Here is a 26183-nt window from a genome sequence, read left to right as displayed (position 1 = left end):
CGGGGGGTAGTTTACTCCTCTACTCTCAACCACTGCCCTAGCGCTCTCTGATTGCTATGGTAATGTTTAAACATCCCTTCAAAATAAGATACAGACACGCCACAACAATGAAGTGTGTTGTAAAGGGCTGGGGGGGATGAAGTAAAGGGCCGGGGGGGGGGGGAGAGAGAAGGCGTCGCTAAACTAAGGGACTGTGAAACTGTGCAAACCTGGGTCATTCCAGGAGTAGGTGGAATAATATATCTGGGGTCGTACACCCATGAAAACAAAATCTCTCAGAAGAAGGAATCTGCAGAAATCTGCCCCAAGTTATGTTTCAGCGGAAGATATTTTAAAATGTTAGTAAGTAGGTAGGCTATTTTTAAGGAATAATATATAATAATAATGTATAATAAAGGAATATCCCGAAGTCAAGTAGAGCACCCACTATTAGTAGAGAATCAACTGGTTTGTATGTAGGTAGATTGCCTTAGTACATGCAGGTTCCATTAAGCTATCAGGGTGAAAAGCCATTGAGGGGGTGATTCTTCCTGAATTTTCTAACCCCAGCAAAGATAGTAGCTGTCGCCAATTCTTGGTATGAATTTCTATAAGTCAATTACTATGAAATATGAAGAACCTCCCCCCACCACCCATTTTTGCTTGTTTTCAACCACCTGTCACTTTGGATAACTCCTGAGCCTTTGTATTATAAGGGAGGGTGAACAGATTCCCGCATTCCACCCTCATTCTGTAAATCTCTATTATGCTTCCCGCATAGTCTTCTGTTCCCTAAATTAAAGGAGCCCCAAAGCCCCAAAGGCTGCTCAGAGGGTCCTGATAGGGAGGACGTAACACACTACCAAGTCATGACGACTGATCGATAGCTGCTTAACGCGTGACTCTGCAGTGGGAGTCAGGAAATCAGCCGTCCTCCAGACACTGGTTGAAACACACATTAGAAAAGGGTGCCCAGCAGTCAGACAGGCCGTTGCAGAGGCTTTCAATCATTTCCAGCTTGCAGTAAACAACTCTTGCAGACAAACCCCCAAGGTGAGAGAGCAGCTGATCCATCAAGTGTCTGACTGCATCGGTAAGATGCTACTTAGGGATCAACTGAGCTGGCAGGGAAGTGATGCATTTTCCACACACATTTTCATGAGCATCAAAAGGTCCCTGGCAGTTTGGGAGGTTAAAGTGTTTATTGTAATAGGGGCTGCAAGCCTTTGCTTATTCAGAAAGGACTCTCTCTCTCTCTCTCTCTCTCTCTCTCTCTCTCTCTCTCTCTCTCTCTCTCTCTCTCTCTCTCTCTCTCTCTCTCTCTCCTCCTCCTCCTCCTCCTCCTTCCCCCCCACCTTACTCCCAACCTTAGATTGTCAAAAGTCACTTTTGGAAGTCCATCTCTGGGCTTTGGCCTTTTCAGTGATCATGCCCACCCTATGGAATGTATAAGTTTTTTTCTCAGTTTAGATTTTGCACATTTTTGCAATGCTGAGTTGGTAAAGGCTTTGATAGTTATGGGTTCTGTGTTTGAATCTTGGGACAAAGGTGTTCTTCTAACAGGTCCCTGTAAGTCGGCAGTAACTTGAGGGCCCTTCCCACCAGCAACTGATAAAAGGTCTCACGTTTCTTCTGTACAATAAATAGACAGTTGGTTTGGGTCAGGGAAGAAGAAGAAGAGTTGGTTCTTATATGCCGCTTTTCTCTACCCGAAGGAGGCTCAAAGCAGCTTACAGTCGCCTTCCCTTCCCTCTCCCCACAACAGACACCCTGTGGGGTGGGTGAGGCTGAGAGAGCCCTGATATCACTGCCCGGTCAGAACAGTTTTATCAGTGCCGTGGCGAGCCCAAGGTCACCCAGCTGGTTGCATGGGAGGCGGGGGGGAGTGCAGAATCGAACCCGGCTCACCAGATTAGAAGTCCACACTCTTAACCATTACACCAAACTGGAAGTTGCTTTGAGTACAGACAGCATTCTTAAAATATGTTGCACTCAGCCAGAATAGGTTTTGCTCCACTTTGGTGACATTAGTACATAGCCACATCTAACCGGCTTGGTAGCATCACATATAACGTGATTGGCTTGGCTCGCCCATGTGACCCTGCCACATCAGTACCTAAGTGATGGCTTGACTGGCTAGGGTCATATTGGCAAAGAGAAATGAGGTCTAAGTGGGGACAAGAATGGTGTCAAAGCAACAGCAGATGGGGAAACAATGCAGGCAAAAAACTTCCCCAAAAGAGTATTTTCATATTTGGAGTGGAAATATTACAGTATTCTTACTGGAGCAGAAAGCTGCAAGGGAGCCAACTTCACTGTCCCAAGGCCTGAGTGAATGAGTTGGCCCAAGACATGAGAAGAATTCCATCCTGAAAGAAGCCCAGGATCCTTCATAAACCCAGTGACCGAAGAATGTTCAGACTAATGGGACACCCAATTCTTGAGCACTCTAACAGAGGCTGTTAAACTAATACCAAGAAGAAAACAAAACAGTGAAAAGTCCAGGCAGTAACCTGATCCTTCCAGAAGGTTTACAGCCAACAGAATCACCTTCCACAATTCTTTACAAACACCTTTTTGGGTTGAGAAAATATTGGTTTGGCTTCAGGAAAGTTCCTTTGCTTGAAACACTACCAGATGCAGAGCCATGGCTGAGCTTCAAGGAGAGGTTCCAAAAGAAATACCAAATGGGTCTCACCAGGGATGCTATTTTGATTTCCTTACTCTTCATTCCAATTAGAGAGCCTCTAAAACCAAGGGCCATTTCGCACGGCTTCAAAATAGCACAATGGTTGCTAATTGGAAACGCTACTAATTTGCCATAACCCACGACGTCGTAGACAATCTGCAACAATCCTGAAACCGACCCGCCAAAAGCGCTTCGTTGTGGCGCTTTCAGGGGAATCCAGAAAAGTGGATTCACCCTCCGGATAGCAATACACTCCTGCAACCAATCTGCAACACTAGCGCTAAAGACCTGTGCGTTACCATTGTTGCTGGTTCTTCAAAGTCCCTCCCCCTGGCTCTCTCCTCCAAACTTCCGGCGAAGCGATCGCCATTTTTTTTTTCTCGGAGCGAGCGGGGATAAACGCACCGGCGAGCCTCTTTCTGTTTAGAGGCTTCCCTGGCTTCAGTCCTTCACCTTTAGTCACTAAGCACAAACCACTTAAAAGCCCGTTTGCTGAAATAAAGTCCCTTTATTTTTTACACATAAATTCAGCCGAAAATCGAGCCCGTGAGAAGGGGGGGGGGATTTTTTTTTATCACTCGAGGCAGCGTGCAAACGATCATACAATCAAACGACAGCTCACATTAGGCAGCTGGATGGGTCTCTCCGTAGCAACGAATCTACACAGATTCGTTGCTATGGGTCTGTTTTTTTTTAAAAAAACCTTTCTTAAAGGGAAAGCGGCTGTTTGGGAGCATGCTAACGGCTGCCCATTGGCTGCTTGACGGCCAGGGGCGGGACGAGCTTGGCAATAGCGCTTCCTTTCTAGCGATTTCTGCCGAGACCGGAAGCCTGTGGGAAACGCTAAAAAACGCAACTGATTCCACTACAAAGCCAGGTGTGCAAAACGACGAATTCCACTATTTTAAATGGCGATTTTTCATTCCGCAAACAATTTGCAACAAAGATCCCCGTGCGAAATGGCCCCAAGTATGGAACATCCAGGACACGATTCTTGCCTTCCTTCAAAACTGGCCCCCAAAGAGACTGTTGATTCAGTTTGAGCACCTGAAAGATATGCTGCTGATTTTACAGCTTTACCAAATTCCAGTTCCAGTTTAAATAGCTGGTTTTAAAAAAAGAAAAAACTTTTACAGCATTAAGCAGCCTGGGTCCTGGATACCCTAAGGCAGGGGTAGTCAAACTGCGGCCCTCCAGATATCCATGGACTACAATTCCCAGGAGCCCCCTGCCAGCATTCGCTGGCAGGGGGCTCCTGGGAATTGTAGTCCATGGACATCTGGAGGGCCGCAGTTTGACTACCCCTGCCCTAAGGATTGCCTTGTCACGTTATGGAGGCATTAGATTTCTGTCTTGATTTTCATCCAGATGTTGGCTCCCAAAGTCACTAACAGAAATCAGACAATCATAAAGTCTGTATTTAGATAGCATGGTGGTCTGCAGGAGAACAGCTAGATTATGGTCCAGGAACACCTGAGAGAGTGACGAGATTTTGGGAGTTTATGCTTTCGAGAGCCAGTGCTCTCAATGGAATCTGAGGAAGGAAGCTTTGACACCATGAAGCCCATACCCCCAAAATCTTGTTAGTCCCTAGCATGCTACTGGAATAGAATCTGTTTCGATCAGCAGTTCTCAATCAGTCTGCAACCCCAACCGCAGTGGCGGTGGGGTCGGTGTGCGTACATGCTGGGGCTGGGTTGGGGCGCGCACGTGCGGGGCGGCATGCACATGTGCACACGTGGGGTGACCCGTGCATGGGTGCGGGAGAGGCAGACAGAAAGGCATGGACGGAGGGGAAACTTTTCCTGTCGGATGCCTTTCTACTCACACCCATCTTCCTGTGGATTCTCTCACCTAAGGAAGGGTGAGCGACAGGAAATCTGGGCTGACCTGCCACGCTGGCGGAAGGCCAGATGGGCCCTGCTGTCTCCGGGAGGCAAGGCTGCAGTCAGCAGCACAGCCCAAGCCAGAAGCCCCAGCAGCAGCAGTGGTGGCCGCAGCATCAACCTGCTCTTCCTCGCCTGTGCTCCGGTGTGCATGGAGCTCCCGCAGGATGTGCCTCCGCTGCTTGCCACCGGCAGGTGCAGGAGGAAGGAGTGGGCATTTCTGTTGCCCTCGGCTCAGCCCGGCCTCCTTCTCACGAGGAGGAAACAGAAACCAGAGCGGGGGCAGCGTGTGCAGCAGGCGCAGAACAATCTGGAGGTAGCGTGGAGGTGGCCAGTACCATGGCTCGTCCTCCGCCAGCCGCCCCCAGTCACCGCCACCTCCTGCTCCTGCCGCCGCCGCGACCACCAACCTGGCAACCCCACGGAAGGGGCCATTTTGGGTCAGGACCCCACGTTTGAGAACCACTGGTTTAGATGCTTATACTCCTGGTTTCTCCACAACAGGGACACAGAGATGGACAAGAACCAGCTGACAAACTAAGGTTTGTCACAAATTTTAGCTGGTCATGAAATAGTGTTCGAACTGAAGAACTGCCATGAACTTCCATCAATTTTGATGCCGTGTGTGGCAGTTTGTGAAGAGCAGAAAGCAGGACTTTAAACTTTAAATGTCTCTTGAAGTTATATGAACTGTTAAGTGTGGGTTCATAGAATCAGAAATGTGGAGCTGGAAGGGAACTCCAAGGTGATCTATTCCAACCCCCTGCACAATGCAGGAACTAACAACTACCTGCCCACCCACAGTGACCTCAATTTCATGCCCCAGTGATCCCCCTCCCCACCAAAAATCTCCAGAATCCAGCCTGGCCTGGAGGAAATTCACCTCCCATCCCACAGTGGTGATCAGCAATTTCCTGGGTATGCGAGGAAGGGCCACAAGAGACAAACACCGGCACATCCCTTCCTGCCCACCCACTCACAGCCTGCCTAAGGTCATAAAATCAGCATTTAATAAAATCAGCCCATGCAGGTTTGCTCTTGTAACGTCAGTAGAACGAAAGAGCTCCACTTCTACTGTGTCTGGCAAAGGGATCTTTGGCTCTCAAACGCTTATGCCCCGAAACGCTTGTTGGTCTCAGAAGTACTACTGAACTCAAAATCTAGCTGAAGTTACTGTGTGTGAACGCAAGAAAATATTTTAAAACAGTGTGTTCACTTTAAAAGGCATCCTGTTTAACAAAGTTTCTGCCTCGAATGTTAAAGAGTTGCTACCGGAGTTACTCCCTGACAATCTGTGGTTGGCTCCGCCTCCTCTGGCAGCCATTTTGTGGTTACACCCACCACCCTCTGTCAGAATTCTAGAGGTACCCGCAGTTTTAAAAGGGTTGAAGATCCCCTGTTGTAGGGAGTTCCTGCTGGTCGGGTTTGTTCCAGCCCCAGCTAACATTGCCAGCCTAAGGAGGAACAAGCCACGAATTGAAGAAGACAGTGGATGGATCCCTCTAACAGAAGATTCCCTGCACACAGTAGAATATGTTCATGAAGGAAGCACTACACTGCACCTACGCATGTCTGTTTTCGTTTGGAGCCCTTCAGAGAAAAAGCATCAGCACCTTTGAGCTTCTCAGAAGCCAGTTATGGCTTTGGGAGCCGTTGTCTCACTCCGTAGCACGCTAGATTAAGCACCATCCAGACCAGCTTGTTGGGAAGTCCAACTGCACCCTAGAATCTCAACAGAGCATACCTGAAGTCCGTCGCCAGCCACCCCCGAAGCAGTAATGTAAATATATGGGCAATAAAGAGCTCTCATTGATCTTTACTCTCCAAACATAACCTCATAATTAACAACAAATGCAGAAATACATTATAAATAAATGGTATGCTTGGTACATTAGCCCACAGGATGGCCGTAAATTGGAGGGCTTCAGCATAAACTTGGAAAACCACTAATGGGATCCTGCACTGCTTCTTCATTGCTAGAGCAGTAAAGAATTCTGTTGTGATGGCCGCTTGCAGACTGTTACTTAGGACCGACTTTTCTGTGGTCGTTCTTTTTTTTTTTTTAATCTTCTGGACACAGCTCTAGAAGCACCTCCCGTGATGGCTCTTGGCTGTTGTAGTAGCCATTTGTGCTTGTTGCCAATTTTCACTTGGTATCTGCGGCTAAGAAACTGAATCTGATGAGAGAGTGCATAATAGTGGGCCAACGGGTCAACTGGCTTCTCTTTGTTGGCCAAGCCATAGCCCGAAAACACAGAAAGCAGAGTGGGTAAGTCCGACGTATCAGTGAGAGTACCAGACTAGGCTGTGGGAGATGTGAGCTCAGCCCCTCTATTCAGCTCACAGAGAGAGACATTGATTCTGTTGCTGTTTCTCAGCCTTAATCTATTCCACGTGGTTGTCATGAGGATAATGTGAACGTCTACCAGTCTACCAGTCCGTCTACCAGTCCGAGGGTCTTGTAGGAAAGGTGGGATAAGAAGTGAGATGGTAAGAAGAATGGAATTAGATTTTTATATCCAGCATGGTACCCTCTTGTTGTTCTCTATTTCCCTTATTACAGGGCAGGGATGGCCAACCTTGTTCTCCAGATGTTCATGGACTACAATTCCCCTGGGCCCATTGGCCATGCTGCCAGGGGCTCATGAGACTTGTAGTCCATGAACATCTGGGAAGTCACAGTTTGGCCATCCAAATTTCCTCTCTGCCCACCTGTCCTGTACCCTTGGGATTGAAGTCCATTTTGAACTGTGATAAAGGAAACCAGTTCTACCAGAGTTGCCAGAGACTGTCAGAGTGCGCTCAGATGCTGAAATGAACTGTGGCTGGATCAGATCCATTTGTGGTGATGTGAATACAGGCAGCCCAACAAATCCTTGTTTGTTTTTTGTTTTTGTTTGTTAAGTAGGTATCAAGGCTGGGTTTCAAGCTGGGTTTTTAAGATGGTTTCCGGACTGCTGCTTGTGGTAATGATTGTTTCATTATGAGATCTGCATTCACAGCCTTGTGGCTGCTTGGCTGCAGTGATCGCACTCCCTGTGGGGGACGCAGGGCAGCAGGAAGAAGCAGGCGACTGTGGAGTTTGCGCACAAACTGGGATTTGTTGCATGCATCTAGAGCAGTGGTTCCCAACCTTTTTATCACTGGGGACCAGTCAATGCTTGACAATTTTACTGAGGCCCGCGGGCGTAGTGTTTTGCCGAGGGACGTTGCCGCCACCGCCTGAGCCCCTGCTCCGCTTGCTTTCCTGCCGGCACCCCTGACTTCCCACTGCCCACTGGGGGGCGCTGCCAACAGCAGCTGTGCAGTGCCACGCCGAGGGGGAGCCCCAGCCATGGCGGCCGCTGGAGACCACCAAAGGTGAGCTGGCGGCAGAGTGGCAGGGCAGCCCCCGAGAAAGCAGCCGAGGAGGAGGACGAGAAGGAACTGCGGCCCAGTACCGACTGATTCACGGACCAGTACTGGTCCTCAGCCCAGGGGTTGGGGACTACTGATCTAGTGGACTGAACAGAGTTTGTCATGTTACCCGTAGTTTAAGAAAAGTCCTGTTCATCACATTGTCCAAATCCAGTCTCAGGATTTTGGGGAACCTCCTGAACAACACAGCGCCTTCTTTTGCTGTGCCAGTGAACTAAAAAAGGACAGGTGGGCAGCTGAATTGGGAGCAAAGGGATGGGAGAGGGCGGAGGCTCTCCACGTCCCGTTGATGAAGTACTACGATGAGTGACGCTCTTTCAGGCCAGTGTCTTATTGTGGGTCTTTAAATCCATTTCTCTTTTGAAGGCTTCAGACACGGAGACGTCGAGCTCTGCGAATCCTCCCTGCTTTTGTCTGGAATATTTTGAAATGTGTCTCTGGAATACTTTGTTTGAGATTGGATTGTGGCCTTATCCCAACAGGAGCACCCCCGGCATTGTGTGAGCCAGCCTTGTCGAAAGCTCTGCTGAATTTGGCTTAAGCTCGGGCCATTTAATCATGTAATGAAAGCTAATCCCCTCCCTCCTGTGTTTTCATTTGCTGCCTTTAAGCCCCATTCACCTGCGTTGGGCTTATCTTTGTTGCAAAAACATATATATATTTTTTTCATTCAGTCGTTGCTTTTGAGGAGTTTTCTTTGGCTAAAGCACTTGAACCCCAAGCTACTTGAAGATGTCTTGCATGTCCTCCAAAGGGGAGGAATGTGATTTCCATCACAGGGTTGTATAAAAACCAGCTTCTGAAAAGAACTAAATCCCTCCCTTGCTCAGGCTTTGAGACCCTCATAAGAGGTAATTATATAAGGGATCCTCAGCTTTGATGAGGAGACTGAGTGGGTCAAAAGATTCAATGGGCTTCTTTAAGCAAATTCAGACCAAATCTTTTTTTTTTTTTTGGGGGGGGGGGTGTCTCCCATTACTGTCAACTTTGATTGACAGCATCCCTTGCTGGGTTTTACAAGCAGAAGGCTTTGTCCGCATCCTTAGCTCAGCCAGTTCAAGACAACCACTAGCAAGTTTTGAGACAGGAAGAAAAATCAAAAGTTTTAAAATCCTGGGGAAACCCACCCTCTACGGAGGCTGCTCACGGCTCAGCTTTGGTTCCGTCTCCTTCCCGTTGGACTCTAGTAGGGATGAGTAATCATGCCCCAACTGTATATCAGGGCTGATTAGAGAATGTAGTCCAGGGGTAGTCAAACTGCGGCCCTCCAGAAGTCCATGGACATCTGGAGGGCCGCAGTTTGACTACCCCTGATCTGGTCTCTCCCAGTTGCCTGGAAAGCAGCTGCCAGTCGGAGTAGAAGACAATGACCTTGGATAGCCAGTTGGCCTGATTGAGCAGAAAGGCACCTCTTGTGTACCTTTGCGCTGTGCTCAGGGTCACTGCCGAGGTTTCTAGGCACAGATTATCTGGGGTGGTGCCTAGAAGCACAATCCTCTTCCTCTCTCTCTGCTTAGCAGGTGCACTTTTTCAAGGGTTGACCTCTTTGAAGGACTGCCTTGCCTGAATCTTGGGAATCACCATTCGTTGTTGTCTAACAGGGCAGGGCTCTGTAAATAAGAATTCTCAGCCCTGTCCCATGAACTGTGTAGAGCAGGGTCAACCGGCACATTTTGCAGGAGGAGTTGGAAGGGTGGACCTTTTGCCACCTTCCCCAAACCGCCTGCTGTTTGCTCTGAAGATCCTGCTGGAGCATCACGCGTTGGCAGCCTATATGCCATGTTGCAAGGTGCTGCATTTTGGCCTCTGGCCCCACTCCCAGCCATATATTTATTACAGAAAGTGCACACATTCAAGATTTTAAAAACATCTATAAATCACCTAGTGGTCATAATTAAAAAACATCACAATTCTAACTACACGTGGAATAAACCAACGTGGAGTGGACCAAATGCGTTTTGTCCCCGAGGGGTCTTCCTCAGTGGCCAAATTCTCATGAGAAATGCAATCATGCATAAAATCAAAGGGCTTGAAGGGTGGCAAAGAAAAAAATCTGTTTGGTGCTGGTCCAACTGGTCTTTCTGATATAAAAATATCTGCTTTGGAGCTCATCCTCTAAAACAGGGGTAGTTAAACTGCGGCCCTCCAGATGTCCATGGACTACAATTCCCAGGAGCCCCCTGCCAGCATTCGCTGGCAGGGGCTTCTGGGAATTGTGGTCCATGGGCATCTGGAGGGCCGCAGTTTGACTACCCCTGCTCTAAAATATGTACTACCAGAGGCTACCACTCTCTGCTTTTGCCCAGCCCTTAATCACCAGTGCATTCCCATCTGGATCAGGAAAAGTGTGTGTGTGGGGGGGGGGATCAGGCAAAATTACCTTCTCTTCCTTACTCCGCTTGCATTTTGCAGGCCGCTTGGGGAAGGGAAAGGCATGGAAAGATGCTCTCTGCCAACCCCTTCCATGAACTTTTCCGCTGGATATAACCCACAACCACTTAGGTTCTTTGAGCAAATTATGACCACTGTACTGATCTGAAACCAATAGAAGTTTACAGAGTATGTAGGCCTTTCATGTCTGTCCTGTCTGATCTGAGTTCCTTAGGCTACTGCCAAGGTGGATTATACACGATGTTTTAAAGATGGATTTTTTTTAAAAAAGATTAAATTGATTTTTTAAAAAGATCAACTGAAATAAGTTTTTCTCTTAAAACTAATGTGGATTAAAATACTCCAGGCATATTCCCAAGACTAAAATTGTGACCCTTTTATGTATTTATTAAAAGCCGCATTCTGTTCGAAAGGGAGTGAAAGAGGTGTGTGTGGAAAACATCTTCCATCAGTTAACATGAAACAGTAGTTAGGGTTGCCATCCTCCAGATAGTGGCTGGAGGTGTCCTGGGATTATAGCTGATCTCTTGCCAACAGAGATCAGTCCCCCTGGAGAAAATGGCTACTTGGGAGGGTGGGATATAGGGCATTATGCGCAGTTGAAGTCCCGCCCTTCCCTCCGTAAAGCCTGGCCTTCTCAGGCTGCTTCCCCCAAATCTCCAGGTGTTTCCCAACCCAGAGCTGGCCCCCATAACAACAGTTGATACTCTTAATGAGATGACACTCAGGCAAGTGACCTGAGTGTCACCCTCTGATCCAGACATGCGACTTTTGGCTCCTGCATTATGCACATGAACACCCCAATCTTTGCAGTTGACCAGGATTTCTCAACCAGTGTTTCATGAGACCTTGGGGTTTCATGATAACCCCAGAAGCGTTTTTCCAATTGGGTGGGAGTTAATTTTATATATAACCATATATGGTCAGGTTGATACTCCCCCCCCCCAAAATGGTCATTAATTGGGCTGGAGGGGGTGGGCAGGGGAGGGGTCCTGGTCAAACAAATCCTTCCTGGCTGAGGCTCGTAGCTCTTGGTAGTGACTGGAGTTCAGAAAGGCAAGTGCTCTTGTTTTTACTAAACTGGGGGGAAGAAGGGGGGAACAGAGTGGCATAGGCCTGCCCCAGCCCTGCTCTTGGCCCTGTGGAGTAGGTTGTTTCTGGTGTTGACCCTGCGGAGTAGGTTGTTTCTGGTGTTGGGGAAAGGGGATGGAGAGACATAGGCCTGCTTCTGCCCTGTTTCTGGCTTGAGGGGGGGATGGAGGTGATGGAGCGGCATAGGCCTGCCCTGGCTCTGTTTCTGCAGGCACCCACTGTAGTCTCCCTTTGGTCAAGAAGAGCAAACTAGTAGCCTCCCAGAGCGCAGGTATGCTTATGTTCACAAATCATCTGAAAACATTTCTGTGCTGTCACTCCCTGGTGATATCACATCCGGTGGGAGTGTCTGGGTGATGTCATTTCTGGTGACATGTTATTTCTGAGGGTGTGGCAGGAAGGCGTGGCCTGCTGACCTGGGGGTTCTCGAGGCCTGACAAATGTTCCAGGGGTTTCTCGACAGTAAAAAGTCAGAGAAAGGACGCAGTTGACTCCATATACCTACGAATGCTGATAATTACTAAGCACCATGGATGCTCGTCTTCAGTCTCATGGAGAAGAATGATAGACTCAACACCCATGCTTTCATTTTGCGGGGGAGGAGGTAAGGCAGGGCAGTTGTATGGCAACACACAAGGGTCAGAGGACCTTCCTAAGACAAACTTCCTAAGTCGAATTTTTGAAAACACTGAGAAATGTCATTCCAAACGTGTTTCAAGACTTTTAGGCCGTGCCAACATCTAAGGAGGTGTCTTCCTAGAAACCTCGCCAATAATCTGTCCTGCCCAGCGTGGTAGGAAATATGTTACATTTAGATCTTGCTGCGGTCTGCAGTAGCTTACAGGACTATGGAAACATGCCTCCTGTCATGTAGGTTAGACTCGCCAGCCACTTAACCACAGGAGCGTTTGAGCTCCCGGCTAATTTCTGATTGGGTTTTGACTTTTCCAGCGCAAGGAAGTGGTTTCCTAGGGTAGGCACCTCGGAAGGATCAGCCTTCATCTTCAAACTCTTGGCTCCAAATTACAGGCAACTTTGACACACATGAATTAAGAGGAAAAGTGCAGAGTTCCACCTCCTGAAGGGCCCCCTCTTTAAATCTTAAGGGTAGACCACATCCAAAACCTTGGCACAGAACTGTCATTTCTGCTGACAATTATTTCCCCTTCATTTTTCATGCTATTCCCCAGAACAAGCAACCAATATGTACCTTACGTGCTGATTTTTTTTTAAAAAGGCTTGCAGGACCAGATTCAGTTTTAAAAAATCACACCAGAATCCTGTGGGCTTTTTGTGGCTTTTTTTTTCATAGCAATTTTGCTTTATTGATCTGGGCCTTGACGTGGCAAGAAAACGTTCAGAGTAGGATTCAGGGCACTCTGCTGCTTTATGGAGAATTGTTAAATTCCTGCCAAAGTTCCTAAGTTAGCCTAAACTGGCAAATCAAACTTTTGACCCTGAAGTTGGGAGCCTAACTTATGATCCCCTTGGGAGCCTGCTCATCCTTATTAACCTCTTATTTGTCTTGACGCTCCATAATTTATTCTGGTTTCGTTAATCACGAGGAAGGGGAAGGAGGTATTCAGGGCACTGGAACACCCCCCCCCCCCGCCCAAAATAACTGGGATCTTATCTGGCTTGCCTTTTTATTTGTTTGCTTGTTAGACTTACCGCTTGCCACTCCCAGAATGGCTCATGACAGTTAACAAAGGTCAAATAAAATCCCCAATAAAACCCCCATTAAAACCCAGCATATCAAAACCATGAGATTAGCGGCAAATAAATCCCCCCCCCCAAGTTCACCTGCCACCTGTCATGGGGGTGGGAATGACTGGCATAGTCTGTGGGGTGGTCCAGCCTGAGGAGGGGCTCTGATCTCACTTGCTCCAGCCTCAATCAAAGACCCACGGAAGAGCTCCGTCTTATAGGCCCTGTAGAACGTGCCACCTCCATCAGGACCTTCAGCTCACCTGGGAGCTCATTCCACCAGGACGGGGACGGGGACGGGGACGGGGACGGGACCGAAAAGGCCCTGGGCTGGGTTGAGGCCAGGCAAACTTCCCTGGGGCCAGGGATCTCCAGTAGATTAGCACCCGCAGAGTGGTGTGTGGGGCATAAAGAGGCAAGTTATACCTTAAGTAAGTAGGGCCCAAGCTGAAGATGGCCTTGAAGGTTAATACCAGAACCTTGAATCCGATCCGGGCCGCAACTGGCAACCAACGCAGCTGCCTCAGTCCTGGCTGGATATGGGCCCTCCAAGATGTACCTGTGAGGACCCTAAAAGCTGCAGTCTGCACCTGTTGCAATTTCCAGGTCAAGGACAAGGGTAGGCCCGTATAGAGCAAATTGCAGAAATCCAATCTGAAGGTGACCGTATTAAAACACACCTGCTTTGTTAAGTGGGTGACTGTTTCATTTCCCTCCATATGGGCATGTAGTTATCAGGTCAGCTGTGACGTGATAGGGGTAGGCTTTTAGGTTTGTGTCTAGCTGTAAGCGCCACAGACGACTGAAGGGCAATATTGGAAGTCTACTGTGTTTTATTGTTCTTTTATAGTGTTTCACTGGATTTTTTAATTATATGATGATGATGCTTTAGCCATTGTTTGGTGGAGTGGTTAGGAGTGCGGATTTCTAATCTGGCATGCCGGGTTCGATTCTGCACTCCCCCACATGCAGCCAGCTGGGTGACCTTGGGCTCGCCATGGTGCTGATAAAACTGTTCTGACCAAGCAGTGATATCAGGGCTCTCTCAGCCTCACCCACCTCACAGGGTGTCTGTAGTGGGGAGAGGAAAGGGAAGGTGACTGTAAGACCATTTATGCACTGGAGGTTTCATGCTGGGCAGCAGGCTGGAGTTTTAGTTGTGGCAGGTTGCCCCACCTCTTCTTGAACCCACATAGGTGAGCATTTGGCATGGAACACCTCATCTGCCCCCGATTTGTGATCCTGCATGGGAGCTGGGACAATGAAGTTCCCAGTGCGTAAATGGTCTAAGCCAGTCTTCTTCTTCTTCTTCTTCTTCTTCTTCTTCTTCTTCTTCTTCTTCTTCTTCTTCTTCTTCTTCTTCTTCTTCTTGTAAACTGCTCTGAGCCCGCCTTGGCTATTAACTGCACTGCACAACTTCTGTCCCCTCCTCGTCCATCTCTCCAGGTGCAAGACATCTCCTTCAGCCACGACTGCCGCTGGGTGGTGGTCAGCACTCTCCGGGGCACCTCCCACGTCTTCCCCATCAACCCCTATGGAGGGCATCCCTGCGTGCGCACGCACATGTCGCCACGGGTGGTGAACCGCATGAGCCGCTTCCAGAAGAGTGCGGGGCTAGAAGAGATCGAACAGGAGCTGACCTCCAAGCAGGGCGGCCGCTGCAGTCCCGTCCCAGGGCTATCGAGCAGCCCGTCTGGTTCCCCTCTTCACGGTAAATGCCGGGGCATTTTTTTTTTGGGGGGGGGGTTGTTCTGTGTTCCGGTAAAGAGTGGCTCCTGCTGTTGTTGTTGTTAGGTGCGAAGTCGTGTCCGACCCATCATGACCCCATGGACAATGATCCTCCAGGCCTTCTGTGAAAGAACACTAGCATAATTTTATGGTTGGGGGTCAATACAACATGAGGAACTAAAGGGTAAAATCAGAGTCCAGTAGCACCTTTAAGACCAACAAAGAATGCTTGCACTCGAAAGCTCATGCCTTAAATAAATCTTTGACCTTATTGTGCTACTTGAGACCAACACAGCTACCCGTTTGAATCTGTATTAAAGGGTCACGGCGTTAGGAAGGTTGAGAACCACCGCCTTGGAGGCTCACGGCGCCCCCCAAGTGCGGTTCAGCTCTGCGTTTGGACTCACTGGGATCTTAGCGCCTGAAGAGTCCAGCCGCCCTGCCACTGACCCTTTGATGCCCCCACCCACTCCCATCCGAGAGCGAGACCACCAGTCGCCTAAGCCGGACTGCTGAGCTGCAAAGCTCTGAGTCTCTCGTGCTCTGCATCCGTGGGCATTTCTGACCCCGAAGATTTGGCCCTGCAACACCCTGTTGATGTTGGATTTTGTCCTCCCAAAATAGAATTTAAAACCTGAAATGATATGGAGTGCAAACACAATAAAATGTTTTAAACAGCACATTCATTTCAAGTGGAAACACAAATGTTTTTTTTTAACAATTGCATATGCCAGCTTAATTTAGATTTCAAAATGTCTAACTTCCCCCTTCCCGCTATTTTATTGCGTTTCGTGTAAAAATTAATATAGTTTGCCTTGGAAGCTCAGTATCCCTGATTCTCCACATTTCCCAGTTAAGGGGGAAATGCTGTTCAAAGACATTACAAAGATGATCTGAATCCAGTGGTTACAAGAGACAGAAATTTCACTTACAAAAATAGGAGCACATCTTACAGGACGTATTCATGTCATGTAGGTATATTTAACTTTTTGTGAGCGGATTACCTCCAAAAAGTTCTACTGGACTCTGATTTTATTGTACCTCAAAAAATGTTAATTTGCTACCACTCCAAGCCCAGGTAAGAGAGAGGATAGGTCTAGAACAGGGGTAGTCAACCTGCGTTCGCTGGCAAGGGCTCATGGGAATTGTAGTCCATGGACATCTGGAGGACCACAGGTTGACTACCCCTGGTGTAGAAGACAAAACAGAAGGAAAACAACAGCCAAAGAATTTCAACCCTTAACCAATGAGAGGGTGGGACCAATAAATAACTAACCCCCCAAGTGTACAGAGTGAGAGAATTCTATTAACATTTTCCTTTTCAGATCCTCTTGCATGCAGAATTTTAATGCCCAACAGAGCCCAACAGAATTTTAATGCCCAACTCCCCAAATTCAGTTTCAGGGGGTTAGTAGCCACAGCGGAAAGGATTCTTAAGATCCAAACCAACACATTTATACATTTGAAAATGACCTTCCCCAAAGAGCGTCATCACATACTTCTGTTTTACTTTAAAGTAACATGATTTGTTTTTGTTTTGAGAACTTTTTGAGACGTCCATGACGTCTCTTGAGATAACTGGAGTGTCACAAGGTGATGTTTTACAGTTGCTGCAGTACACGGCCCGGCTGCCCTTCACCACTACATCTGCTTTGAAGTAAAATAGGTTGAAATCAGGGCTCAGGCAATCTAGATTCCTTGGCATTCAGACTTGAATTTGTGACCTGCGCTATGTTCGCCAGTTTTATTTATTTATTTAAAGGTAAAGGTAAAGGTATCCCCTGTGCAAGCACTGAGTCATGTCTGACCCTTGGGGTGACACCCTCCAGCGTTTTCATGGCAGACTCAATACGGGGTGGTTTGCCAGTGCCTTCCCCAGTCATTACCGTTTACCCCCCAGCAAGCTGGGTACTCATTTTACCGACCTCGGAAGGATGGAAGGCTGAGTCAACCTTGAGCCGGCTGCTGGGATCGAACTCCCAGCCTCATGGGCAAAGCTTTCAGACGGCTGCCTTACCACTCTGCGCCACAAGAGGCTCTTTATTTATTTATTTTTATTTTTATGTATATTCCGCCCTCCCCAGAGGCTCAGGGTGGCTTACGTGGAACATATGAACGATACATAAAACAATCTATAACATATGAATAACCATACAATAGTATTAATAACAGGTAGTTGTAACAATAAACAGTGTAAACCATGATGCAGTGAATGGTACAAACAGGTCCAGAGCACTCTGGTGGAGTTCTGAGAGGGAGGGGAGCAGGGGCCCTTCATTTGCTTTTGGTTGTGCCTGGTCTCAACCAAATGCCTGGCGGAGGAGCTCCCTTTTGCAGGCCCTACGGAACTGCCCTGATCTCCTCTGGGAGCTCATTCCACCAGGTTGGGGCCAGGACAGAGAATGCTCTGGCCCTGGTCGAGACCAGGCGGACTTCTTTAGGGCCAGGGACCATTAGCCGGTTGGTGGCGGTGGAGCGTATGGCTCTTTTTCGTTCAATTTTCATTGTTCAGTTTCCTAAATTTTTGCTTGCTGTATCCTGGAATCCCAGCTAGTTGCCTGTTGTGCTTTCTGTCTGGTCATTGCGGAGTGGAACAAGGGTGGTGGTGGGGCATCACCATCTATTCCCAGTAAAACCTCATTCGGTTGTTTTTCTGACATATGAGATTTCATCGTCATCAGAAGAGCTGGTTTCCATAGCCCGCTTTTCTCTACCTTTTGGAGTCTCAAAGCGGCCTTCCCTTCTGCTCCTCACAACAGGCCCCTTGTGAGACAATTGGGGCTGAGAGAGCTCAGAGAGAACTGGGACTGGGCCTTGATCACCCGCAGGCTTCATGTGGAGAAGGAGTGAGGAATCAGCCCTGAGTCTCCAGATTAGAGCCTGCCTCTCTTAACCGCTGTGCTGCTACACCACACGGGCCCTTCAGGTGCTGCTCACAGGTATATATTTGCACCCATAAGGAGCAGGAACCTACTTTGTTTAGAATGTGAAAGGGGCTTCTGCACCCATTTGCCCTCTCCGCAAGCCTCTGTTGGCTCGTCTCTCATATTTTTATCCCTCATTTCCACCAAGGGAACTCAGGCCAGTTAGCCATAGGTAGATGAGCAGTTTGGGGAGATTCTGTTTGTCTCCTGAGTGCTTCTGGTTTTGAATTTCATCCGGGACAGTCAGGAGAGGGGAGCACCAGGCCGTGGCCACTTAGCAAACTTCACGGCAGAGTAAGATTTGAACCTGGCTGTCTCCAGTCCCACTCGGCAGTCTGACCACTCCACCAGACTGCTGCATGTTTAGTGTGTTGGATGGTGACTCAGCAGCTTCCAACTTTTAACTCTGCCATTTGGATGTTGGAATAGGAACACAGACTCAAGTCAAGGTGAGTCTTCGTGGTGGGTGGCGATTTTACTTCTAAAGCCAGTCAGTCAGTAACCTTTTATTGGCATAAAATATGTATAAAACATATAGAAATAGGGCTTAAAATTTCAACGAAATAATAATATGGGGTTACATAACCGAACAGATCTTAAAATGATTAGATAAACTATAAAAGATAAAATACAAGGTAGGCAGCATATTATAAAAGCATCTTAGTTAAGACTCTGGCGACTATAATGGTTACCTCTGGGTCTTTGTCAGAGAGCAGAAATTGCAAGGTCATAGATTTACATACAGAAGGCTTGTTTCCCAGCAAAGCAACAAAACTGTCATCCCGGCATTGCTCATATAAGGGGCAATCTAGCAAAATGTGTAAGACAGAGTCAGGGCAGCCAGAACCACATGGACAGTCTCGCATGGTATGGGATACGGTGAAATCTTCCCTCTAAGACCTTTGAGGGGAAAGCATTCATTCGTGCAAGGAGAAAAGCTCTTCTCAGGGGTGGGACATCAAGAAGATGTAAGTATGTAGGCATAAGTTTTCTCTGCATAGTGATGCCAAAGAATGCTGGAGAGCAGACTCGAGGCTGGGTAGGCATGAGTTCCATATCAGGAGCATAGTTGGTAGTCACATCTAACTAGTCCTCTGGTCTCTGTTCCCCTGTCTTTGAAAAGATGGCGAGAAGACCTCAAACACCCCCCCCCCTTCTTCTGAGAAGTCAAGTAACTTACTCCTCGCATTAGAATAGGGCCATGAAGTGTGACATGCCTGGAACAGACACCAGATTGCTGTAAGCCATTATTATAGCACATCCAATCCTTTTTAACTACTGACATCACGTAGGGAACAGGAAGTCGTGATCAGCGTCTGTAGCTTTCATCCATCGGTGTCTGTTTTTTGTCATGGGAAATTACAGTAAGTTGTCGCCTTTATAGGTTTTCCAAACACATTTTGAAGCTTTCTTAAAAAAACAACAGCAACAACATAGAACCAGTGCTTGATACAATGGACGTTTCATTTGTTTTTGATTATCGTGAACAGATATTTCAGGACCGGGCTGTGATTTGTTTTTCTAGATTAGATGAAACCGTAGAGGGAGCCGATGAAGTTTCAGAAATAATTTTCAAAAGCAAAGAAGCCAGGTTTGCTGAGAGAAAAGAGTAGACCCTCCTCCCTCCAAAACAAAAAACAAGAAACATGGGGACTCCTCATTTCCACACATCACTAACTGATTGTGCCTATTAGTAGTACAAATTTTGCTTGACTCTACACAAACAATTGTGTCCAAATGAAGAAGAACGGGTTAGATTCTACCAGCTTCTTCACCGATCAAAGAGACCCCTTTTTGACCACAAAAAGTCTAAGCTGGGGATTGTAGCATCTGCCTGGACAAAAGGCACAGGGAATGGAATTCCCATGAAGAGGGGAATTGGATGAGACCCAGTAAAAAACCCGAGTAGGATCCAACCAGATTTTGGCAGCCATGTTTCTTTTTTTCACATGTCTGCCCTGTTCATGTTTAATGGCAGTGAGGGTTTGGAGGTCCGATGTTTATGTCGGAAGGTGTGTGTTAGTGAGAGGAGCCGAAACTGCCCTGGCTTTACGTTGCTCCATCACTTTAGGTACTTTTCTGCCCAGCTTAACTCACTTCCAGTTTCCTAGCTTGGTGTATGGGGAGAGAAAGATCTTCAGCAAAGTCCAGTAATGGGGGCACCCAGGCTGCACATCACAGGAAGATGTGTGGGTTCTGCGGGCCTGCACATCTCTTTGGTGATACATTGGAGAGAACCATCTTTGTGATGTGAACACACTGGATGTTACCACTGTGGTCTGGCACCAAATCAGTTGGACCTGAGAATATTAGTACTGCGAATAAATGGCCGTTTTCATCGGTGACATATTGGACAGTTTGGAAGTTTGGTCTTGACAACTCCCCTTCACAACCTTGCTATTTCACACTGATTTTAAATAGCTTGGCCACTGTGCCCCTTCCCAAAGGTCATTAAGACCTGACCATATGACCCAAACCTGTTGAGGATCCCCAGCCCAAAAGAAGTAAGACTGGCCTCAACCAGAGTCAGGGCCACCTTGGCCTTGGCCTGGCGGGACGCTCAGCTGATGGGGAACAGGGCCCTGCAGGACCTTCGCCAGTCCCACAGGGCCTGTAAGACAGAGCTGTTCTGCCAGAGCTACGATCGAGGCCCTGATGGGCCATCAAGAGGTGTTGGCCTCACTACTGAGGGAACCGAGGGAAGAGCGGCCCTCCAAGGATCTGACCCCACCCAACCTAAATTAGTTGGGGGCCACTGTAAATAGGAGACGTTTTACTGAATATTTATGTTTTAATGCTTTTATTGATGGTTCTTACATGCTGTCACCCAACCTGAGCATTTAGGAAGGGCAGGTTATAAAAACGAATAAAGATTTTTTTTTTCAAAATCTATATTTTAGGAGAGCAAGATGTGCAATAAAAGACTCATGCTGTTTTAAAATAGGAGAGAGCTTTGCTGACTAAGGGAGGCATTCTACAGTCCGGGAATAAAAATCAGGGAAGTCCAGAGGAAGCATTAACCTTGATGATGATGATGATGATGATGATGATATCCGTTCAGTCGTGTCTGACCCTCAGCGATTCTATAGGAAAGTCTTCGCCATGCGCCCCTGTCTCTGACTGCTTCTTCTAGTTGGTTCATGGTCATCCCTCTGTCGGCTTTGATCGTGTCCAGCCAGTGGATCCTTTGGCGACCACGTTTCCTTTTGCCACTGCATTAATGATTTTCTAGCGAGTCTGATCATATGATGTGTCCAAAGTAAGTGAGCTTCAGCCGTAATATCTTGCCTCCTAATGACATAGTTGGTTTGCTCCTCTCTAAAACTGTCTTGTTGGTAACTTTGGCTGTCCAGGGTATTTGCAGCATTCGTCTCCAACACCATAAATCGGAAAGAGCTATTCTCCTCCTGTCTTCCTTCTTCAGGGTCCAGCTTTCGCATCCATAGGTTGTCTTCCATGGGGAAGACAACGATGTTAACTAGCCAGCACTTTGTATTAAGGCTGATAACCTTACTCTTCCATATTCGGTTCATGCCTAACACTGCATTCCGGCCCAGTGTTGTTCACCGTGTGATTTCACAGCTGCATCCGCCACGTTGAGTGATCATAGAGCCAAGAAAGATGAAATCATCAATACAATCAATGTTCTCATTGTCAATTCGTGTCTTTGGTGCTACTGCATTAACCTTACTGAGTGGTAAAAAACCTGTGGGGTAGCTGACATGCCTGCCTAGCCTGCAGAGGTTTCTCCACCATGTGGGGTTTCTCCACCATGCAGACCGTGTGTGATGTGATGCTTCACATGGGATCTTGGCTGTTGTGATTGCCCTCCCCCTTTTGTGTGGGAAGTAACACACAGGGCCTTTCCCCACACGTGGCTCCATGGAGTGTGAAGTAGAGGGTTGAGGAGGTGTGATAACTTGCCCATCTGCATGCGTACAAAGGGGATTAAGAGTCATCACAGAATTGGCGGCTGCTGTAGCAACACAGACTTTGCTGTGTTGAAATAAAATGGGAGAGGGCAGTGTTTTGGGTATCCTGTTCCCAAGCAAGTGTGTGCCCCGAAACAGATAGGGGTGATACGTTTCCTGTATCCTAGTAGCAACTAGGCTGGTGTGTTTTGGACTGGTTGGAACTTCTGAACAATCTTCTAGGGCAGCCCCAGTTAAAGTGTGTCACCATAGTAGTCTATCCTGGATATGATCAGTGTGGGGTTTTTTTGATGTATTATGGTTACTTGCCAGATGCCAGTGCTGGTTTCCTAACTGATAACAGTTTTACGCATTGGATCCATAAGAGATCAGCAACACTGAACCGGACCTGTTCCTAGCAGATAAAATCCTGTGTGCCTCAACTAAAAATGGATTCAGCTTTATTCTTTTCCTCCCCCCTCCACCCCTGTGAGAGAATCTAAAAACTGATTTGCAGTCTTGCCCACACTCAGACCTGCTGGATGTATCAATGACCAGAAAATATGGCTTGAAGAGATGGTCCATTAGTAGGCTTGTCCTTCCATGAATGTGAAGGACAGTGTTTTTCTCCGATCACTGCTAGAACAGTTTCCCCACTTCTAGCATGCTACTGAATTCTAGTAGCTGCAGGGAAAACTAGGGTCAGGAGATACCTTTTCTACATGCACTGTTTGTGAGATTTCCAGAAACCTCTGGGTTGCCCCAGATGGAAACAGGATAACTGGGCCAAGTAGTAGTAGTAGTAGTAGTAGTAGTAGTAGTAGTAGTACAGATCAGACTGGGTGGTCCCTCTCCTGCAACATGGAATGACTCCCATTCTCTCAGTCTCTGCATCTGCTGATGGAATTGAAGGATCTTTCCTGTTTTAATAGCTGCAGGCTGAAATTAAAGTGATTTCTCAGGCTAAACAAATAGAAGAAGAAGAGTTGGTTCTTATATTCCGCTTTTCTCTACCTGAAGGAGTCTCAAGGCGGCTTACAATTGCCTTCCCTTTCCTCTCCCCACAACAGACACCCTGAGAGGTGGGTGAGGCTGAGAGAGCCCTGATATTACTGAAGAAGAAGAGTTGTTTCATATATGCCGCTTTTCTCTACCCAAAGGAGTCTCAAGTGGCTTACATTCGCCTTCCCTTTCCTCTCCCCACAACAGACACCCTATGAGATGGGTGAGGCTGAGAGAGCATATCCCAGCTCGGTCAGAACAGTTTTATCAGTGCCATGGCAAGCCCAAGGTCACCCAGCTGGCTGCATGTGGGGGAGCACGGGATCAAACCTGGCTCGCCAGATGAGGAGTCCGCACTCCTAACCACGACACCAAGCTGGCTCTCTTGGTCTGATCCAGCTTGGCTTTCCCTGTATCCGTTCAGCTTGCAGCCAGCGTAGCTTTCCGAGAGTGTTCGGCCGCTGCCGCCGTTCCTGCCCTGCCGGAGGGATCATGCAGCCCCCCCCCCCAGTTGAAGACCCTTTCTCAAGGGCGTTCCTATGCTGTGCAATCCGTTTTCCCCTCCTGCCGCCGTTCATCTCCCTAGTACATTAGGTACAATGGAGAAGCAATCTTTTTTTAGTTGATTCCGGCAGCTCTCTAAATTGTTTACTTGTGCAATATAAACCCTTTATCGGGGTGGGGAGCCATCTCTCCAAATGAATGAATCACGTTTTGGCACTCTTCATATGAATCTCTCAGCAGGAAGAGAAGAAAGGGAACGGTTAATGACTGATAAGAAGATACTTCCTTTGCACCTTTTCTAGCCGACGCAGATTCTTTTTGTGGCTCGGCTTATTTTATCCACTAAGCCCACTCTCGGCTGTATTTTTTGCCGTTTGCTAGGGTTGCCGCATTGTTTCGTCCGTGACCTCAGAACCAAGCTGGTGTCCTTCTAGCATGAGGTTTTTCGGCGGCAGGAAGAAAGTGGTGCCACCATGTTGTGTAGACTTCCTCCATCTGATGTCCAACTTAGCAATAGGCATGCATGTTTTTTTTGGGGGGGGGGGCAGAGTGTGTGTGTGTGTGCGGAAATGTCTTGCAGAGGACAACCAACATGGCAGAAATGTTAAGAGTCCCTTCCTTATAAGAAAAGGCTCAAGAAAACATCGTCTAAGGAGCTCAGAAAACATCATCTAAGGAGACATGGCAAAACGTTATAAATTATGCATGGGGTGGTAGACATCCTGGTCACCAACAGAATTTATGGGCAGCAGGACAGACAAAGAATGGATTTTGTCATAATTAATGTATGGGATTCCTTCCAAGAAGTGGTCACGGCCAGGGGGTCTGTTGGCTTTAGAATGGGAGACGAATTTTTGGTCTGTGACAGGCTATCGACCATGCTGGCTCAGTGGAGCTTCTGTGTTTAGAGATGGGCTGCTGATGAAGGTCTGTTCCCGCAGTAAACGGTGGGAGGGCACTGTCTGCTCGTGGGCATCCTGGAAGGATTCTATTGGCCATTGCTGGAAAGAGGATGGGGGACTAAAGGAACTTTTGGTCTAGGGCCCACCTATCTGAGGGACCACCTCTTCTGTTACACAGATGAGCCCAGACATCAGTATAGTGCAGGGGGGGTCAATCCGTGGCTCTCCAGAGGTCCATGGACTACAATCACCATGAACCCCTGCTGGGAGGGGCTCATGGTAATTGTAGTCCATGAATCCCTGCTGGGAGGAGCCACAGTTTGACTACCCCTGGTATAGTGGCAATTCACCAGGCCACTTCCTTGTTGATTTTTAGAAAGACTTGGAAGGTATGACTTTCAAAGGAGACCTTGCAGTGTTATTCTGAGATAGCATGGGCCAGGGGTAGTCAAACTGCGGCCCTCCAGATGTCCATGGACTACAATTCCCAGGAGCCCCTGCCAGCGAATGCTGGCAGGGGCTCCTGGTAATTGTAGTCCATGGACATCTGGAGGGCCGCAGTTTGACTACCCCTGGCATGGGCGGTATTCTTGGCATGATGGGTTTCAGGAGAAATGTTGGTGATTGTGGAGTTTTCTCCATTGGATTTTGTGTGTGAATAGTGCCAATTCAGATGCTGTATGTCATTCTGAGAGCTTCAGGTGGGGACTAGAAAGATTCCTCTTCTGTTACAGGTTATTGGCCATACTAAGCAGCGTATAAATGTTTTGCGTTTAAAAATAAAGCGTTCTGTTTCAGCAGCGCTCTTCTCTAGTCCAGGTACTATGAATTAGGAAACCGGCTTGAACTACAAGGGAAGGCAAGGTGTCAAAATATATTAATTGATGATAAATAAATGAGCCGCTTTAATGTATGGCTGTGTACGTTTCCCAAAGGGGTTTCAAAACCCAGTCTCAGTGTCATATATGATAATATATTTTATTAATCATTTACAGTTTTTGCATTAATATGCTTTTTAGCCTTTACTTGTTGGTATTATTGAAGAAGAAGGTTGGTTCTTATGTGCTACTTTTCTCTACCCGAAGAAGTCTCAAAGTGGCTTACATTTGCCTTCCCTTTCCTCTCCCCACAACAGACACCCTGTGGTGTGGGTGAGGCTGAGAGAGCCCTGATATTACTGAAGAAGAAGAAGAAGAGCTGGTTCTTATATGCCGCTTTTCTCTACCCGAAGGAGTCTCAAAGCGGCTTACAGTCGCCTTCACTTTCCTCTCCCCACAACAGACACCCTGTGAGGGAGGTGAGGCTGAGAGAGCCCTGATATTCCAGCTCGGTCAGAACAGCCAAAGTTCACCCAGCTGGCTGCATGTGGGGGAGTGGGGAATCAAACCCGGCTTGCAAGATGAGGAGTCTGCACTCCTAACTACGACACCAAGCTGGCTCTCTTGGTCTGATCCAGCTTGGCTTGGTCAGACCAGTTTTATCAGTGCCGTGGGGAGCCCAAGGTCACCCAGCTGGCTGCATGTGGGGGAGTGCAGAATCAAACCCGGAATGCCAGATTAGAAGTCCGCACTCCTAACCACTGCACCAAACTGGCTCTCTACATTGCCTGGCATTATGCAGTATTTAAATAAACTTGAATTGAACCCAGTTCCAATCGAGCGGCAGGATTCCACCCAGAGGCTTCAGTTCCCTAGAACGCATTCGCAATTCCTGCCCTGTTTCTCCTGTGGCCCTGCTCCCTCATTCTCACTTGCTGACGAGAGAAGAAAGGAGACCAAAGGATGTGTGTGCTGAATCTTCGGGGGGGGGGGAAGGGGGGATACTCAGCAACTACAACCGCCACCACCTTGCTGAGGATATTTCATGTTTGTTTGAAATTCTGGCAAAATTACCGAGAGGGAAGAATACCTTCTATCCGCCCCAGAAACCAAGTGTGCTTCTGTAGCCAAGTGTGCTTTTTCAGTAGCCATCCTTAGAGGTGTCCTCCCTGCTGCAGGAAAGCAAAAGTGGGCAGAGGGATTGGTCCCCACGGTTTTGTGGTTGCTATGGCA

The 26183-nt window shown here is 47.8% G+C and overlaps 1 protein-coding gene across 12 annotated transcripts in view; it reads left to right on the top strand.

Annotated features, from left to right (window-relative positions):
- BCAS3 (BCAS3 microtubule associated cell migration factor) overlaps positions 1 to 26183 on the top strand; it is a 631049-nt gene that overhangs the window by 201536 nt on the left and 403330 nt on the right. For all 12 annotated transcript variants that reach the window (XM_077311257.1, XM_077311251.1, XM_077311253.1 and 9 more), the window contains exon 15: positions 14608 to 14872. In XM_077311257.1, coding sequence (XP_077167372.1) covers positions 14608 to 14872 — 265 coding nt within the window. The remainder of the gene's footprint in view (positions 1 to 14607; positions 14873 to 26183) is intronic.

This window comes from Paroedura picta, chromosome 15 (genome assembly GCF_049243985.1).
Source record: "Paroedura picta isolate Pp20150507F chromosome 15, Ppicta_v3.0, whole genome shotgun sequence".
Classification (NCBI taxonomy): domain Eukaryota; kingdom Metazoa; phylum Chordata; class Lepidosauria; order Squamata; family Gekkonidae; genus Paroedura; species Paroedura picta.
The sequence above is the reverse complement of the archived record's forward strand: the minus strand, read 5'-3'. Positions and strand labels throughout refer to the sequence as shown.